The 18,228-nt window shown below is 50.8% G+C and overlaps 1 protein-coding gene across 9 annotated transcripts in view; it reads right to left on the reverse strand.

The window, feature by feature from the left end:
• The window catches only part of NLRC5 (NLR family CARD domain containing 5), an 85,273-nt gene that overhangs the window by 43,764 nt on the left and 23,281 nt on the right, over positions 1–18,228 (reverse strand). For 8 of the 9 annotated variants that reach the window (XM_081806560.1, XM_081806558.1, XM_081806559.1 and 5 more), the window contains exons 2-11: positions 15,617–15,734; positions 12,116–12,422; positions 11,198–11,257; positions 6,849–6,917; positions 4,281–5,955; positions 3,107–3,190; positions 2,877–2,960; positions 1,389–1,472; positions 1,176–1,265; positions 475–534 (exon numbers count right to left, since the gene is read on the reverse strand). In XM_081806560.1, coding sequence (XP_081662686.1) covers positions 475–534; positions 1,176–1,265; positions 1,389–1,472; positions 2,877–2,960; positions 3,107–3,190; positions 4,281–5,955; positions 6,849–6,917; positions 11,198–11,257; positions 12,116–12,410 — 2,501 coding nt within the window. In that variant the 5' untranslated portion in view covers positions 12,411–12,422; positions 15,617–15,734. Of the gene's footprint in view, positions 1–474; positions 535–1,175; positions 1,266–1,388; positions 1,473–2,876; positions 2,961–3,106; positions 3,191–4,280; positions 5,956–6,848; positions 6,918–11,197; positions 11,258–12,115; positions 12,449–15,616; positions 15,735–18,228 lie in introns of all 9 variants that reach the window. The other variant, XM_081806556.1, reaches the window with a different exon arrangement.

The following is an 18,228-nucleotide window of genomic DNA, read 5'->3' on the forward strand; positions in this document are numbered from 1 at the left end:
CTGGAATCCATGCACAGCTGGATTAGCCAGCATCTGAGTGCCACCTGGATGTCAGCAGTGTTTTAAGCACCTGCAGTGTATTAATTCATTTAATCCTCAGAGTAACTCTGAGATGTGGGTATCATCATTGCCTCCCTCCCGCTTTTTTTTTAGATGGAAGAGTCTTCTGGAGCTTTCCCCACATATTAACACCAATCTAACAGTATATTCATGCCTTCCCTAAGGGTCTGACTTGCTCTGAGATTTCTGGGGATGCTCCCCCACCACAGGAACCAGACGTGGTCCAGATATGCTAGAAGAAGGTAAAGTCCTTGCCAACTCTGAAAAGAAAGCCATTTCTCAGGCAGCCATAGCAAGAAGAATCCCCACATTCCAGCTCTTCATAGGCTCTCTTGGCTACCTTACTCTGCTACTGCTTGAGCCCAGACTGCTCCTCAGAATGAGCCCAGACCCATCCCCTCCCTAGGTTCTTACCCTTGCAGCTCTGCAGCAGTCTCTGCGGGCGGGGAAAGAAGGAAGATGAGCTCCGCCTCCCTGCAAAAGTCAGACACTGAGCCGTGAGACCAGTGGTCTGGAAACCAGCACATCACCCGCTGCCTGCACACCCCCTGCAGCCCCAAACATCCAGAGAAAGCTGATTTTATTATAACCGACAAAGAAACAACTGGCAGAAATGCCCCAAATCAGACAAGTAAAATCTGTGACTATGTCGTTGCTCGATGAATCCCCAGAGAGTATTCTTTAAAAGTCAGGAAAACAGTATTTACAGAGAAGACTTTAAAAAGTTAGGAATGCAAAGAGTTTTTGTGGGAGTTACAGTATTTTAGGGTTAAGAGGCACGGCACTTGACCCACTCCGTAATCCAAACAGGTAACCCCAGTTCAGCACCACGGAGAGCAACTTGCGGCTAATGATTCTTTCGCTATGCTTCCTAGATGCGTTGACTCATTCCTTCAACCCTCCGCCCATCTACCCATCCATCATTCTACTCAGCACTATCTACTGAGTGCCAGGTGCCAGGCCTGAGCTAGGCTCTGGAGATACCCACGTGAATAAAACAGATTCAGGCACACAAGCGTAGCTATTGCAGACGCAGTGCTCCATTTCCCACTCCCTACCTTCCCCTCCCCTTTTCTCAAGCCTCTGAAGGCCCAGATTCCACTCCTTTGGCTCACCTGACCTGCAGGGTCCTGACAGTAGGGCATGCGACTGCCACCTTTGTCAAGCAGAGTAAGGTTGACACGGAGACATTGTTGCGGCTCAGGCTGCAAGATTGTGGCAAGGGTATCAGGAGTGAATCCTGTATCCCATGGGCCCCAGACTTTTTTGCTCTCCAGGGGAGGTGGGTAGCTCAGGCAGGGGTGGGGGTGTGTGGAAAGACGGCTTACTCAAGCTTCTGGAGCCGTGGCAAACAAGGAAGTACCTCCACGATGTTCAGCACAGCCCAGTCCTTGAGCTGGTTGTCCTGAAAGCTGCAAGAGACCAAGGTCCAGTCCCTCAGCCATGGAGTTGGGGGCCTTGGGAGCCCCAGTTGGCAGGTGACATGGCTGCCCTCATGGAGGAGACACAAGTCATAGGCCCACAATGGGTTGGTAACCTGCTCCACAGTATCCAGTAGGCCCAGCTAGGAGGAGAGTACCTCTGCTGGCCTCACTTCTGTCCCTATTCAGCCCCAGTGGGGGAGTTCCTGCCTAGTGGCCCAAGATGATGGGCTGTGAAGGCCTCATGAGGTGGAATGAGAACACCCAGCACACTGCTCTCAGGGCTACGTCTGGGATGTGCCTGAGGCCATCTAGTTTATTATGGCCTCTTGGCTCTTGGGTGATGAGCAGAGTCTAGACTGGGATACAAGAGATCCTGCTTCCAGCCCCAGCTCTGGCCTTGACTCACCCAGAACCTTAGGCCAAGCACATTTCTTCTGACCTCACATTCTTCATCTGTCAAATGGGGTCCACAACCCAGCCTTGCCTGAGTTCCTAGCCGGAGGGACAGAAGTACGAGGGTACCTTTGTGCAAGATTGCTCTGGTTAGTGCAGAGGTTTGGAAATGTGAACTTGTTGACACTTATTTCCCCCTGATCATAGAGAGTGACGTTAGTCTTTTCTCCTATCAGCCAGTGATCCCACAGAAAGGCACCCAGCTGAGGGGATAGGAGCTGTGGTCCAGCTAACACTCCACTCAACAAGCAGGATGACCTAGTGCCAAGCTGCATGTCTCTGGACAAAAGGGTGTCTTTCTAAATCTCATAAAGGTGCCATATAAACTAGTGGTGGTTCTGCCAATGAGCTGCCGAGAAGGCTCCCCGGCCCCACCCCTCTTAGGCTACTCATCACAAACACAGGGCAGGAATATATTTGCGGACATGTGCTCAGTTAGCATGTACTTGCATCTAAATGTGTATGTGGATCTAAGTGTGCACAGGTGTGCACACACCTATGAATGTGCCAGTGAGGGGAACATATTTAAGTGAGCAGGCGAGTGCAACTGTGCACACATGTGCACGAGTGTGAAGGTATATGTTTCATGCATTTATGTGTACCCACTGTGCCTGACACCTGCCTACACGTTGCCATCCCTTCTCTCAAGGTCACAGAAAGATGGGGAAGGGGCCTCAAAGTTCAAGGTCCTTCAAGACAGCCCAAAATATTAGATGAAGGAAGCGGTGCTCGAGGGTCTCTGGGAGCTTTGTGTTTGGATTCAGACCCATCCAGTTCTTGGACCAATGCCTCCCCTCTCTGGGTCTCACTGAAAAACTGGCCAGATCCTGATGGGAAATGCAGGACTCATTACAGGCTCTGGGGTGGGGGTGGGGAGCCCAGGGACCTAGGAAGTGACTTGTCCCCCTTAGCCAGCAGGTCATCTTGGAGATCACTCACCTGACCTCTTCCAGCTGTGGACAGAGGCGCAAAGCCTGCACCAGGTGGCTGATGCCTCGGGCAGTGATCTTACTTCCTGCTAACCTACAGGGCAAGCAAAGGTGGTGGGAAGGAATGGGGGTGGGAAAGGGGGCAGGCCAGGAATCTGCCCTGTGCAGGGTCAAAAGGAGAGGGGAGAGTTCCAGGCATATCCAGCTGAGGATCCCTCTTGGACCCAAGCCCTGGCTCACCCCAGCTTCTTCAGGCTCCCCATTGTCGGCAGGCTCCTGGAGAGGGCTTCTGCAAAGGCGTCCCCACACTTCCTGCTCTTAAAGCTGCCACAGGAAGAGGCAAGGTAGCAGAGGCTCAATGCTGAGCAGGGCTTAGAAGCCATCACCCATCCCTTCCTCTGACAGATGGAACTGAGTAGTTATGTTAATAGTTATAGTAGTAGTAGTAGCTCTTGTCTGTAGTAATAACAAACACGGATTATGGCAGAGACTGCTAACTGCCCACTGAAACCCATTCTCCGTGGATAGAACTCTAACCGGGAACACGGTTTCCCAGTTACAGGCGGCATTTCCAGCCTCCCGTGCAGCTCAGAGCAGCTACGCAGCTATGTTCACTGGAATGTGAGCAGAAGGGATGTGCCCCATCTCGGTGTGTGTGGGCTTTAACACACGGGGTACATCTAAGGCGTGCTCCCCTTCCCTTCCCCTAAGCCAGAGCACGATATGCCCATGACCCAGCTTTGACCATGCAGATCCAGGTGCCTAAGGAGATGATGGAACATCAGTGGAAGGGACCTGGGTCCCTGCATGACCACACGGAGCTAGCCATCTCAGAGACCCGGACCACTTACTTCTGAGTGCTCCATGACAGTGAAACAATATTCAACATTATTTAAGCCACTGTATTTGGGGGTGGGGGGGTGGGTTCTCTCAGCCTCACCTTTTCTCTCGCTACTATTGCACATACTAAGCCTTCACTGTGCGCCAGGCACTCCCCAAGGAGGGTTTTCCTGGCATTCTCTTATCTGGCTCTCACAACAACCTCATGTAGTGAGGATTATTACTGACTCGTTTTAGGGAAGAAGAAACTCAGGCTGAGAGGTTAAATAACCTGCCCAAAGTTAAACCACGTCTGGAGTCAGAGGCTCCAGCCCACGGCTGAGAGGGAGAGAGACTGAAAGCCCAGCAACCACAAGAGCAATGTCCAGTTGAGAGCCAACTGGACCCTAAGGTCTTGGGAGGAAGGGAGCTTCGGCACCAGCTCTCAGGCTGAGGGACAGACAGTTCGGACTATCTGTTCTGATGTTCGAGATTTGCACCCAGGCTCCTGCAGGAAGGGTCTGACCGACTCCACCCTCCCGAAGCCCAGTTCCCTCCCAGGTCCTCCCCAGTCCTCCCCTGACCCTACTCTCACCTGAGATTCTCTACCTGCTTACAGCCTGCCAGGGCCTCAGGGCAGTGGGGCTCCAGGGGGCAGCCCTCAAAATCCAGGTGGATAGGGGCATTCCTGTGCCCCAAGATGTTGGTCAGGGCAGCCAGGTCAGCAAAGGTCAGTGGGAAATTGTGGAAAGACAGGTGGCAGGGGAGACTTTGGGCCACGAGGCTGGCCAGCTCAGGCTCCTGGGTCTCTCCCACGCAGTGACAGAATGCTACCACCTTCGGCCCCGTGAGCCTGCGGGGGGCCAACTTCCTCAGGGCCTGCATCACCACAGCCTGCCTGGCACTCACCCACGTCTCATCCCTCCGGGCCACGTGGCTGAGGAAGGGTCGGCAGGCGTGGGACGCCAGCCCTGCCAGGAAGGAGGGGAGGTGGTCCAAGAGGCCCGGCTTAGCTTTGGTCCGCAGCACCCAGCGAGAATTGAGGGTGACGTGGCCGGCAAGCGCATTTTTGTCCACCTTGGGGTTGACCATCAGGTACAAGGCAGCAAAAAACTCCTGTAGGCTGAGGTGGGCGAAGGCATAGCCTGTAGCCTGGTGCCCAGGGCCCGTGCAGACGCAGAAGGAGGTCAACAGGCTGAGGGCAGCCCCGAAGGCCATCGTGGACGGACGGATGTCTCCTACGGAAAAGATAACCTTGCCGGTCTCCAGGCCCCTCAGGGCCACCTCACTGAGGTCCAGCAGGGACTCGGGAGGCGGGTAGCCTCGGGGGCCGAGGGTGGACACCATCTGCACGTAGTTCTGAGTCACGGTGGGCAGGAGGGCCGCAGACTGGCCTGGACAGCTGCGTGGGAGCAGACGGTGGAGGCACATGCAGGTGACCTGGCAGAGCGCGGGCACTGCGCACATGCTCTGGAGGTGTCTGCTTTTCCGCAGCTCTGCCAGGGCCGCCTCCTGACACAGCTGGTCCGTGAAGAAGCGGACCATGTACTCCTCCACCCGCGGCCTGTCAAAGCCCCACATGTGGACCGTGGCTGCCTCTGTGGGCAGGCAGTCGGGCAGCTTCCCTGGACGGGAGGTGGTCAGTACCCAGCAGCCAGGCAGCAGGGTCCCCCGGCAGAGGCCAGAGAAGAGGGCAAGGGCCGGACTTGGCTCCTCAGGACCTTCCCTCTCCCTGCTGGAATGGGGGTGGAGGGCCTGGTCCAGCCCATCAAAGATCAGCAGGACTCCGTTAGCGTTCTCCTCCAGGTACTGGAAGACCGAGTCAGGGCCCGCCTCGGGGCTCAGGTACAGGTCAAAAAGGAGCTGGGGCAGTGTCAGGAGATGTGTGATCAGGTTGAGCTGGCGGAACTCGAAAAGGAACAGGGCCTGGAAGCGGTCCAGCTGGCCGTCGGCCCACCTCTGGCAGAGCCGGTGGGCCAGGGTGGTCTTGCCCATGCCCGCCTTGCCCAGGAGCACCGTCACCCTCGGGCCCTTGTCGGCCCTGGTGTTGAAGAGGTCCCGGATGCTCACATCAGTGCCGTCTTCTGCCTTGGGGTCCCCCAGGGTGGCCCCCTCCTGGGTGTTGAAGGGTGTCGTGGTCCGGCTCCACTGCAGGATCGGGGGGATGTAGGCCTGGTGGAAGGCAAGGGGTTGCCCTGGCCCCGGGATCCGGCTGCCATAGCGCCGCTGGGCGGAGGTCTTCAGCAGCTGCAGGTACCTCCTGGCCAGCTCTGCAGGGCACAGGGAGAGGCATGAGGGCGGGGGACCTCCCACCCCTAGATTCCCTCACCCCAGTACTGGCCGTTGGGAGCCTGCAGCCTCAGCTGTGTGTGCAAGGGGGTGGGGACTGGCAAGAACACACAATTCCTAGAAGGAACTCGTTCCACAGAAGCACTGGTTCTGGGGGCCATTTAAATGGGGAAGTCTGGCTGGGGGAGCGTAGATCATGGCTCTGTTTGTTTTGCAACAATATAAATGCTGTAAAGTTGTCAGTGAGACGGCGGTGGGGGGGGGCGGGGAGGTTCCTTTGCAACATCTTCTTAGAACAACTTCTTAACTGTGTATCTGAGTACCCTGTTCTCCTCCCAATATTTCAGTTCTGTGACGCCCAGGGGTGAGTACTAACAACCTGTAGGCCTAGGCATCGGCCAGTCAGAACTGGAGCTGGGCCCTTACTATGTCAGGCATTGACTTTCTAATTGCTGGATCCCTGGGAGAGCTTGGGTGGCCCAGGGGAAGAACCGAGGCCGCTGTCAGGGGATGCTGGGGACAGGTGGTTGAGAACAGGATTCTTCTGGACAACTGGTGGAGAATGAGAAAAATTCTGTCTTCTCTACTCCCTCCTGCCTGGCCGGTCCTCAGCAGCCCCCATGCCTTGTGGTGGCGGTGAGGGGTCTCCCTGGTATTCTGCCCATCTGTAAACTGGCCAGTGAGGGCCCAGGTCTGAGGTCATACTGGTCACCTCTGCTCTGCCCACCCAGGACCTCCAATCCATCTCTGTTGGAAGGAAGACAAGAGTTGCTGGGCTCCTGGAGGCTTATCAGCAGGGCACAGAGTCCAGGATCTGTGTCCTGGCCCCAAGGCAGGTCCTTATGTCTGGGTCCTTCCCAGCCTTGATACCCACCTAGCTGCTGCTTCTTGCACTGCTTCGGGCGGGGTGAGGACCCACAGCTCTGATAAGGCCGCTTGAGGCCTGGAAAGAATGAGAGAAGAGTAAAGAGTGAAGTTTGGGGGCCTGGGCTGAGGGGGCACCGAGCACCTTTGGGGAGCTCCAGGCCACAAACAGGCAGTAGGCAGACAAATGTCGCTGCACCCAGGGACTGAGTGAAGGCAGGCAGCGGGCAGAGGCTGCATCAATACCAGCTCTGTTTGCAGAAGTGGGTCCCAGGCCTGGGTGAGAGGCCCAGAGGCTCTGGGCTGGGGGATCTCCCAGTCCAGGATGCGGGGAGCTGGGCCCACAGCCAGCAGCCTCAGAAACACTCAGCCCAGAGCACTGAATGGCCTGGGATAGACCCAGGTCTGTCGAGGCTACTGCTGGTTAGAAAAGTGGACTTTCCAATGTGCTTGGCTGGGCCTGTGGCCTCCCTCTGGGGTCAGTGTGTTTTATCACCCTTATGTCACATCTCCCACACTTCCTCACTTCCCTTACTGGTTTCTCGAATTCTTGTCTGGTTGTGGATTGTCAAGAGTCACTTTAATGCCTTTCTGAAGAGGTTGGAAAAGGAAGACAGGAAGAAGGAAAAAAAGAAGGAACGGGAGAGAGAAGGGAGGGGAGGAGGAAAGGCAAGAGGACTGAGGGAAGAACGTGACGAAGTAAAGCGGGATACTCCCACAGCCAGGCATCGATGATGGGTCAGAGCAGCCCCTGAGCAGGCCCCTCGCCCTGCCAGGTGTGAGGTTTCTCGGTGCTGGACTGCAGGGAGACTGAGGGATCCCAGAGAGGGACTAGAACCAGTTTGAGGGTATTTTAATGTTCTGTCAAGTCCTCTATCAATAAGGGGCCCACTGGCTAAATATCATTCAGGTCTGGTCACAGCCATGTGATAATTATGCCACCTCAATGACACGGGCCAGAAGGGACAGGACTGAACGGTTTTGATCTGCTGGGATTATGGGGTGGATGTTTTCTGTTAAAGCCTGTTGGATGTTACTGCCATGCACAGCTATAAGTAAAAAGCCCATACTTCTATAGAAATAAAGGTTCTGAGTGCACAGCCATCGTCAGACACAATGGTGAAAGACAGAAAGCTTTCCCTTTAAGATCAGAAACAAGGCTGGGGCGCCTGGGTGGCTCAGTTGGTTAAGCGACTGCCTTCGGATCAGGTCATGATCCCAGGGTCCTGGGATTGAGCCTGCATCGGGCTCCTTGCTGACAGGGGGCCTGCTTCTCCCTCTCCCTCTGCCGCTTCCACTGCTTGTGGTCTCCTGCTCTCTCTCTGCCAAATAAATAAATAAAATCTTTAAAAAAAAAAAAAAAAAGATCAGAAACAAGGCAACGATGACTGCTTCCACCACCTCTATGCAACATAGTAGTAGAAAGTCCTAGCCAGAGCAATTGGGCAAGAAAAAGAAATAAAAGGCATCTAAATTGGAAAGGAAGAAGTAAAACCTGTTTGCAGAAGACAGGGTCTTATATGTAGAAAACCTTAAAAACTCCATGAAAAGGTTCTTTGGAACCGATAAATGAATTCAGCAAAGTAGCAGGATACAAAGTCGACATACACAAATGAGTTGCGTTTCTACACACAATGAACAACCTAAAAGGGAAATTACGAAACCCATTCCATTTACGAAAGCACTGAAAGAATAAAATGCTTAAACATTAACCAAGAAGGTGGAAAACAGCTTCTTGAAATGAAAACTACAAAACATTGTTGAAAGAAATTAAAGAAGGTGTAAATAAATGCAAATGCATCCCAGGCACATGGCCTGGAAGACTTCAGATTGCTAAGATGGCAATCTTAGCCCAAACAATCTACAGATTCAACACAATTCCCATCAAATCCCAATGATCTTTTCTGCAGATATAGGAAAACCGATCCCAAAATTTGTGAGGCTGACAAAATTCTAAAAAAACTCTTGAAAAAAGAACAAAGTTGGAGGACTCGCACTTCCTGATTTCAAAGCTTACTACAAAGCTACAGTAATCAAAACAGTGTAGCACTGGCATAAAGACAGATATATACAGACTGATGGAATAGAATAGAGAGCCCAGAAAGAAAACTTCACATATACAGTCAAATAATTTTTAATGAGAGTGCTAAGTCCATTTAATGGAGAATGGACAATCTTTTAAAAAAATGGTGCTGGGAAAACTGGATGCCCACACACAAAAGAATGAAGAAGGACCCTTATCTAACATCACATACAAAAATTAACTCAAAATGGATCAAGGACCTAGATATAAGACCTCTAACAATAAAACTCTTAGAAGAAAACATAGGGCAAAAACTTCATGACACTGGATTTGGTAATGATTTCTTGGATATGGCGCCGAGGCACAGAGAACACAAGAAAAAATAGACAAAACGGCTTCATGAAAGTGAAAAACATTTTGTGCATCAAAAGACACTATCCACGGAGTAAAAAGAGAACCTACAGAATGAGGGTCATCTGCAAAACATAGATCTGAAAAGGGATTAATATCCAGAATATATAGAGAACCCCTAAACTCAACAACAGCAAAACAAAGAAGGTGGTTAAAAAAAATGGACAAAAAACTTGAAGAGACGTATCTCCAAAGAAGGCATAAGAATGGGCAATAAGCACATGAAAGGTGCTCAGCACCACCAATCATTAGGGAAATGCAAATCAAAACTACAATGAGATCAATACCATCTCACACCCATCACAAGAGCTACTATTAAAAAACAAACAAACAGGAAACAACAAGTGTTGGTGAGGATATGGAGAAATCACAACCCTTGTGCACTGTTGGTGGGAATGCAAAAGGGCGCTGCGTATGTGAAAACAGTATGAAGCGCCTCAAAAAATTAAAAAAGAATTACCATATGACCTAGGATTCTAAAGATATACTCAAAAAGAACTGAAAGCAGGATTTTAAAGAAATATTTGTTCACCCATGTTCACAGCAGCATTATTCACAATAGCTAAATTATGGCAGCAATCCAAGAGTTTATCAATGGATGGATGGACAAGCCAAGGGTGGTGTACACAGACAATGGAACTTTCGTCAGCCTCACAAAGGAAGGAAATCCTGACACCTGCTACAACATGGAGATACCTTAGGGACATGATGCCGAGTGAAATGAGCCCGTCACAAAATGATTCCACTTATAAAAGCTACTGAGAGTAGTCAAATCATAAAGACAGAAAGTAAAATGGTGGTTCCCAGGGGCTAGGGGAGAGGAGACTGGGGAGCTATTGTTCAATGGGGACAGAGTTTCAGTTTTCCAAGATGAAAAGGGTTCTGGAGATGGATGGTGGTGATGGTCGCACAACAAGAGTGAATTTAATACCACTGAACTGTGCACTTAAAATGGTTAAGATGGGGGCGCCTGGGTGGCTCAGTTCGTTAAGCGACTGCCTTCGGCTCAGGTCATGATCCTGGAGTCCCGGGATCGAGTCCCGCATCGGGCTCCCTGCTCGGCGGGGAGTCTGCTTCTCCCTCTGACTCTCCCCCTCTCATGCTCTCTCTCTATCACTATCTCTCTCAATAAATAAATAAAAATCTTTAAAAAAAAATAGTTAAGATAGGGGCGCCTGGGGGGCTCAGTCGGTTGGGCATCTGCCTTTGGCTCAGGTCATGATCTCAGGGTCCTGGGATCAAGTCCCACATCAGGCTCCCTGCTCAGTGGGGAGTTTGCTTCTCCCTCTCCCCCTCTCCACCGCTTGGGGTTCACTCTCTCTTTCAAATAAATAAGTAACATCTTTAAAAAAATGGTTATGTGTATTTTTGCCACAATTAAAAAAAAAAAAGAAAAAGGAATAAAGGTTCAGAGACTAGAGCGTGGCCCATGAATCATGAGGTGGTCACCACTTGATGGCTGACCTCTCTGTGTTCTATCCGAAAATCAGTCAGAGGTTGCCAGGGTGTGGACAGCAGTCCATGGGTCAGTATCAGGCCCCAGGGCATCTGAATGATGAGGGGCCTGAGTCTGTGGGTCTGGAGGACGAGGCCTGAGGGTTGGGGACAGGGTGAGAACACGCTAAAGTAGACGGGATTGAGGCACTGCCCAAGGGCTGCCAACTTTCCACTCACGCAGAAAGCTCCAGCTTAGATCTCTGGGAACAGGTATCAGGACAGACCAAAGCCTTCAGGGGCACAGAAGGGGAGGAGGTGGGGCTAGGAGCCATGCAGGGGGGCAGGGGATATGTACAGATGTGTTGGAGGATAAGGAGGCTGGTTTAAGGGAAATGTCCATGCCCAGCTACCATCAGCCTCCTCTGGGCTCGAGGTAGAGACTTAGCATGCTCACCACCCCCCTCCTACTCCACACCCCCAGGCCTCACCATGGTGGAGCTGAGAGGTAGGCTGGCTTTCTTCACCAGCCTCCAGCTGGCTGGGGAACCCTGAAAGAGACGGGGGAATGTAAGAGGCTATGGGGATGTGGTGGGAGGCTCTGGGCCCAACTCTGGCCCCATGTCTGGCTCAGGGCTCATCCGTCAGGGCGGGTCCCCATCAGGAGAGAAAATAAGGTCGACACTCAGCCATCTGTGGAGGTCCCAACTGGGGAAAGCAGCTGTGAGCACAAATGTGTGCATATATGCACGTCTGTACATGGACAGGTCTGTGTGTGCACGTCTGCATGTGCACGTGTGTTTAGGCGTGTGTGTACATGTATTTGTGCACATGCGGGTGTGATTACACACACACATGTGCACTGTGAACCCCATGCATTCCCTACACTCTGCCCTGTGCTAGAGCTCTTGAGTGGGGTCTCACTTCCTCTCCAAGAACACTGTTACCCCTCAGCGTTCTGTTTCCCCATGACGCTGCGTAAGTAGAAGGTGCCAGGAAACATGCACGGAACTGAACAGAGTTCAACACACCTGCCCATCAGCAGGGGTCGGGGGGCTCTGCCCGTGGCTCTCCTGACCATGCTGCAGAAAGAAACCTCTAAGTATGATGGGGTCATTTGCAATTTCTTGGCTGGAAGGAGTCACTGGTCCTTTCTCTCCTTGTATCCAGCCTTCCTGGGCAACTAGGGTGAGGCCAGGTGGAAAGAAGGGGTCTTCCAGGTCCCTAGCCGATTTGGAGAAACTCAGGAATTTACTCTGGGAAGTACTCCGAAACACAGAATTTGGTTCCTGGCTTGACCATGTCATCTTTGTGTGACTCAGGTGGGTCCCAGCCTTCCCTGGGCCTCCCTGGCTCCCCGTGACAGGGGGGCCAGCCGGCTGCTCTGTGCCTCTCCCGCCTGCCCTTACCGTCTCCATGGCCCCAGGTGCTCAGCAGCGGCACCTCCAGGTCCAGTGGTACGTCCAGCTCCATGCACACGCAATGGATGAAAGCCTGCCAAGTGGCCTGGCCATGAGCGTGCAGTCTTCTGAGTTGTAGGATGACCCCCTGTGTGGCATCCTGGGCCTTGTCCCCGGAGCTCAGCTCCATCTCGGTGAGGAAGAACTTCATCTTGGCATTCAGCCATTCTGGGTCTTTGCTGAGCAGCCTCACGAGCCAGCTCCACAGGTGCTCAGTGCCCAGCTGGAGGCTAACGAGGTCCATGAGGAGCTGGCCCTGCAGGGACAGGGTGGGCAGGTGAGCTGGGGAGCAGAGAAGTTGGGCGACAGGTGAGCCAGGAGGCAGGTGAGTTGGAGGACAGGTGAGCTGCGGGGTAGGTGAGCAGGGGGACAAGTCAGCTGGTAGGAAGGCAAAGGGGTAGTCAAGAACTACCTCCCGCATCTGGGGGGCAGTAGATAGGCAGACAAGTGGTTTCTTTGTCTAGTCTCCCTGCCTGTGCCCAGGGATCAGTCCCAGAGAATAGTCCGCTTCTTTTGTACTCCTTAACTCCCTGCTTATTTGTGCCTGTGTCCTGGCTCTGGAAGGGTCCAGTTCATCCCCTGTGGATGGTCCCCTGAGAATGCTTTATTTTTTCTCATTTCCATGGACCTATTTGTGCTGCTCTCTATCTGAGCTAATCTCATAGCAGAGACAACTAGTTGTCCCCACAGCCCTAATCTGTTCTCCACTTCTTCCTTAGTATTGGAATTCCTGAATATTTCCTGGTCATCTGGAATAAGCTCTATTTCCCAGCCTCCCTTGCAGTTAGAATAGGCCATCTTACTAAGTTTTGGCCAATGGGATAAAGGTAGAAGTGTTGTATATCCTTCTTTGCTTCCTCCTGTTGGTTGGGATGTCAAAGTGAATGGTTGCACCTTGGGCAGCCATGCTGGATCATGAGGTGGAAGCCAGTGCGGAAGAAGGCAATGGGGAAGGCGTTCCACTTGTCCTGAACTTCTTGGACATGACAAGGAAATACGTTTCTATTCAAAGCACTATTGCTTAGGGCTTTCTGCTACTTACAGTGAAATTAAACGCTAGCTAATACAAACTATCTCTCTCAGCAAATTTTCCCCTTCTAAACTGGCACTCTTAAACCACCTGCCGGTAGGAATACCAATATAAGGCAAGGGGTACTTACATAGCGAAGCTTAAATTTTTTTTTTTTAAAGATTTTATTTATTTATTTGACAGAGAGAGAGACAGCGAGAGCCCGAACACAAGCAGGGGGAGTGGGAGAGGGAGAAGCAGGCCTCCTGCCGAGCAGGGAGCCCGACGCGGGTCTCGATCCCAGGACCCTGGGATCACGACCTGAGCTGAAGGCAGACGCTTAACGACTGAGCCACCCAGGCGCCCCAAAGCTTAAAAAAATTTTGAAAAAATTGATTCGGCAATTATTTTTCTAGCACTCTAGCCTTAGGAAATAATTATGGGTGTACATAAAAATTTTAATTACAAAGCTGTTTCACTGCAAGTTTATGTATAATAGATAAAAACTGGAAGCAACCTAAATGTCTAAAAATTGGGGATTTGTTAACTAACTGGTTAGTTACTCCAAATCTACTTTCTGGTATTATTTCCTTAAGAATAGTAGCAAACACTTAGAAAGCACAGACTATGGGCGAGGCACTGTTCTAAGTGCTTTATGTGTCTCATATAATCCTCATGACTGCAGAGACCCCACTTCCAACTCTGAAAAGAGTGGGAGGCTCACCCAGGAGGAGCAGTCTTACCAACTCTCAGAGGCTGGGGTGCAGGACTGTATGTCCTGAGGTTCAGACTGCAGCTGCTTCCCTTGACTCCCAACAAAGGCATGTGTCCCCAGTCCCCTCTGGCCACACCTTGGCAACTGTACTCAAAGCAATAGCTCCTCGCTCAGCCACAGAGCTTTAGAATTCATGAAACATGCTCACATCCATGGGGTAGGCAGGGATCACCATCCCCACTGAACAGATACGAAGACTAAGGCCGAGGCTGTACCCAAGGTCATACTGCAAGTCCATGGCAGAGCCAGGCTCAGAACTGAGATTCCTTGCCTGTCAGGTCAGTAAATTTCTGAGGCCCTGGAGCCCTAGATGGCACCAGACAAGGACTAAGTCCCTGGACTTGGTGTTATCTTGGTCAGAGAGTGTGGTTATGGCCTAGGGCACAGCTTCTTTTCTGGGCTGTGGTGTTCAAAGTCCATGATGCCCATAAAGAAATCAGCCAGGACAGCAAGGTGTTAGGTGGAAGTGAGGACTGTCTAGGTGGTATAATTCTGGGGAAGTCCTTCGCCCTCAAATGTGTCCACCCTGTCAGTGTGACACAATGCCTTTGTTTCTGCCATTGATGCTCGGTCCCCTTGGGGTAAGGCATTACGCTCTTTAAGGATAACCATCCGTGGGAGAAAAAGCACATTACATTATTATTGGTCATTGAGGCTTCTACGGAAAAGAGCCTTGGAGACAGAGGATAATAGTAGAAAGATCCTCAGCGGGGCGCCTGGGTGGCTCAGTCGGTTAAGCGTCTGCCTTCGGCTCAGGTCATGATCCCAGGGTCCTGGGATCGAGCCCCACATGGGGCTCCCTGCTCAGCGGGGAGCCTGCTTCTCCCTCTCCCACTCCCCCTGCTTTTGTTCCCTCTCTCGCTGTGTCTCTCTCTGTCAAATAAATAAATAAAATCTTTAAAAAAAAAAAAAAAAGGAAGAAAGATCCTCAGCCCCAGAGTTAGGAGACTAGCACTCCTGACCCAGCTTTGTACCTAATTCTCTGTGGTAGGCATTAGGGCTGTTCACAGATATTCTCTTTCTCCTCTTTCTGGACCCGTGGTCAGATGGCACTCTCCTGCCCCCTTGTAGTCAGGCATGGCCACAAAACTTGCTTTGGTCAATGAAATATGCTAAAGAATGACTTGTGACACATCTGTGCAGAAGTTTTAAAAGCCAATGTGCAATTCACAGTGTTCTTTCTTTTCCTCTACCACAGGGACCAGCACTATTACAGATCTTGGCTGCTCCTTTAGCCTGGGGCCAGCAAGAGGATAATGTGGACTAGAGGTCCTAGTTGACTGACAAGAGACAAGAAGTAGGAACAGAAATAAGCTTTTGTTGTCCTAAGCTACCAGGACATTGGTGGTTGTTATGAAACCATAAACTAGCCTATCCTAGCTGATACACTTATAGTCTGGCCTTGAGCAAGTCTATTCTCTAGCTAGGCTTCAGTCACACCATCTATAAAATGGGTAGACTGGATTCTGTCTCAAGGCTCTCCCTGATTTTCTGTGTCTGATGACCTTCACTCTCAAGCTGAATGGTGGCTAAGGGGAGGTTTGTTGTATGAGGGGCAGCCCAATGAGGTAAATCTGGATAGGGAACAGTCTTGGTAGGGAGTAGGAGGGGAGTGAGGGAGTGGATGGGAGGGAAAGAGAGGAGGTAAAGGGTAGAGGTCACCTACTTGGCCTCCTGGTTCATCATAGATGTTCTAGGGTGTCCGCAGAGATGGTCTCATGAGTACCTGAGCCAAGTCCTGTGCTCTGAGCTGGATTTGCAGGTTGTTTCCATAGAGTAGGTTCCTAAAGAGAGGACACAGGGCACTCTCCTCAATATTCCAAATCCCAAGAGGAATGCTGTAGGGAAGGCGCCAGCCCTTACCCTCCTCTCGAGAGACACTGGAGGCATTCAACCTAGAAGAGTCCTCTTGTCCTCACACACAGATCTTATTCTTCCCCAACCACATCTCCTTTAGTCCCTGGACAGTGCACAGCCCAACCCTGTCTGGTGTCACCTCCTGCCACACGTGGCCCAGAGGGAGCCCCTATTTCTCCTCCAACTCGGACATTCGCCTTCCAGTGACTTGTGGCATCCGAGTAGATCCCTGGAATCCAGCAGACTTTTGGCAGCTAATTCATTTGGATGAAAACAGAATAATCCTCACCACCGATGCCAACTTCCTTTCCCAGTAAAACTCCCAAAAAGGTAAGATTTGCAATCTTCTTTCTTACTACATTTGAAGAATTTCTGAGGCAGTTGAGAATAAACATTCTTCTTTATTTTTTTTTAAAGACTGTATTTATTTATTTGAGAGAGAGAGACAGAGAGCGTGAGAGCGCGAACACGAGCAGGGGGGATGGGCAGAGGGAGAGGGAGAAGCAGGTTCCCCGCTGAGCAGGGAACTCAATCTCACGACCCCAAGATCATGTCCTGAGCCGAAGGCAGATGTTCAACCGACTGAGCCACCCAGGCGCCCCAAGAATAAACATTCTTCTTAATGAGAAAACCCAGAGGCATTGATCACTGCCTCACCAAGAACACAGTGAAATGACACCCTGGTGCACGTACCTAAGAGAGATGCCGTCTAACAATGCAGAATGGTCAAGAAGAACGGTGGCTGGAAAGTACGGGGAAGGAAGGAAGGAAGAAAGGCAAAAGATCAGCTGTGCACGGACTGTGTATCTATGAAGGGAGGGATGGAACCGCGAAGTTCCAGAGCTTTAGATAAATCCACGTAAACATGGAGCCTTCTAAACACAACAGAGGCTAACCACTGTCATTAGAAAGAAGAAAAGACAGGGGCTGGGTGGCTCAGTCGTTAAGCGTCTGCCTTCGGCCCGGGTCATGATCTCAGGGTCCTGGGATCGAGCCCCGCATCGGGCTCCCTGCTCCGCGGGAGGCTGCTTCTCCCTCTCCCACTCCCCCTGCTTGTGTTCCCTCTCTCACTGTGTCTCTCTCTGTCAAATAAATAAAAAATCTTAAAAAAAAAAAAAACCCACAAAACTTTATGGAATGGTACTAAAAACAGAAAAAATTGGCCAAAGGAATGGAATGAAATTAGCTTCACACACACTTAAAACACATCCATTAATCAATGGTATTAAGAGAAGACATACGGAAAAATACATATAACACACATGGTAATACAAGTGTTTTAAATTTAAGGAATTATTTTTATTTTATTTTATTTTATTTTATTTATTTGACAGAGAGAGAGACAGCGAGAGAGGGAACACAAGCAGGGGAAGTGGGAGAGGGAGAAGCAGGCTTCCCGCTGAGCGAGGAGCCCGATGCGGCGCTCGATCCCAGGACCCTGGGATCATGACCTGAGCCGAAGGCAGACACCCAACGACTGAGCCACCCAGGTGCCCCAAGGAATTATTTTTTAATTTAGAATGAAAATGTTCTGTATGGAAAGCAGGTGGCATCTCACACTCCCACTGAAGGGCCATCATGAAGGAAAAGACAGTAAAAGCGTTGGTGAAGATGAGGAGAAATGGGAACTTTATATACTGGTGGTAAGGATGTGAAATAGAGCAGCCCCTTTGGAAAACAGTGTGGCAGGTCCTTAAAATGTTAACCACAGAGTGACCACAGAACCCAGCCATTCCACTCCCAGATTTCTCTCCAAGAGCAACGAAAATAGACATTCACGCAAAAATCTGTACACAGATGTTTGTAACCCGCAACAGCCCAATAGTGAAAGCAATGCAAATGTCCAGAAGCTCATGAATGGAGAAGCAAAATATAGTCTATCTGTACAGTGGGATATTATTCAGCAATAAAAGGGAGCAAAGTACAGATACACACTACAGCAAGGACGAACCATAAAAACGTTATGCCAAGCAAAAGAGCTCCAAGGTATATCATTGAGTAAATGCTTATTTGTGTGTATGTGTGTGTGTGTATTTGCATACACAGAGAAGAACTCTAGGGCTACACAATAGACCAGGGACAGGATTTTGTCCAGGCAGGGGGTATGGGAGACCCAGGCAAAGGAGAACGCTCTACACCATACTCTTTTGAACCAGTTTTACATCCCAACTTTTTTTTTAAAGATTTTATTTATTTATTTAATTGACAGGGAGAGAGAGAGAGAGAGACAGCATGAGAGGGAACACAAGCAGGGAGAGTGGGTGAGGAAGAAGCAGGCTTCCCGCCGAGCAGGGAGCCCGATGCGGGGCTCGATCCCAGGACCCTGGGATCACGACCCAAGCCAAAGGCAGTCGCTTAACCAACTGAGCCACCCAGGTGCCCCTACATCCCAACTTCTTAATAGGCACATTTTTATTTAAA

This window comes from Leptonychotes weddellii, chromosome 16, assembly GCF_054177405.1.
Source record: "Leptonychotes weddellii isolate Sample4059 chromosome 16, ASM5417740v2, whole genome shotgun sequence".
Lineage (NCBI taxonomy): Eukaryota > Metazoa > Chordata > Mammalia > Carnivora > Phocidae > Leptonychotes > Leptonychotes weddellii.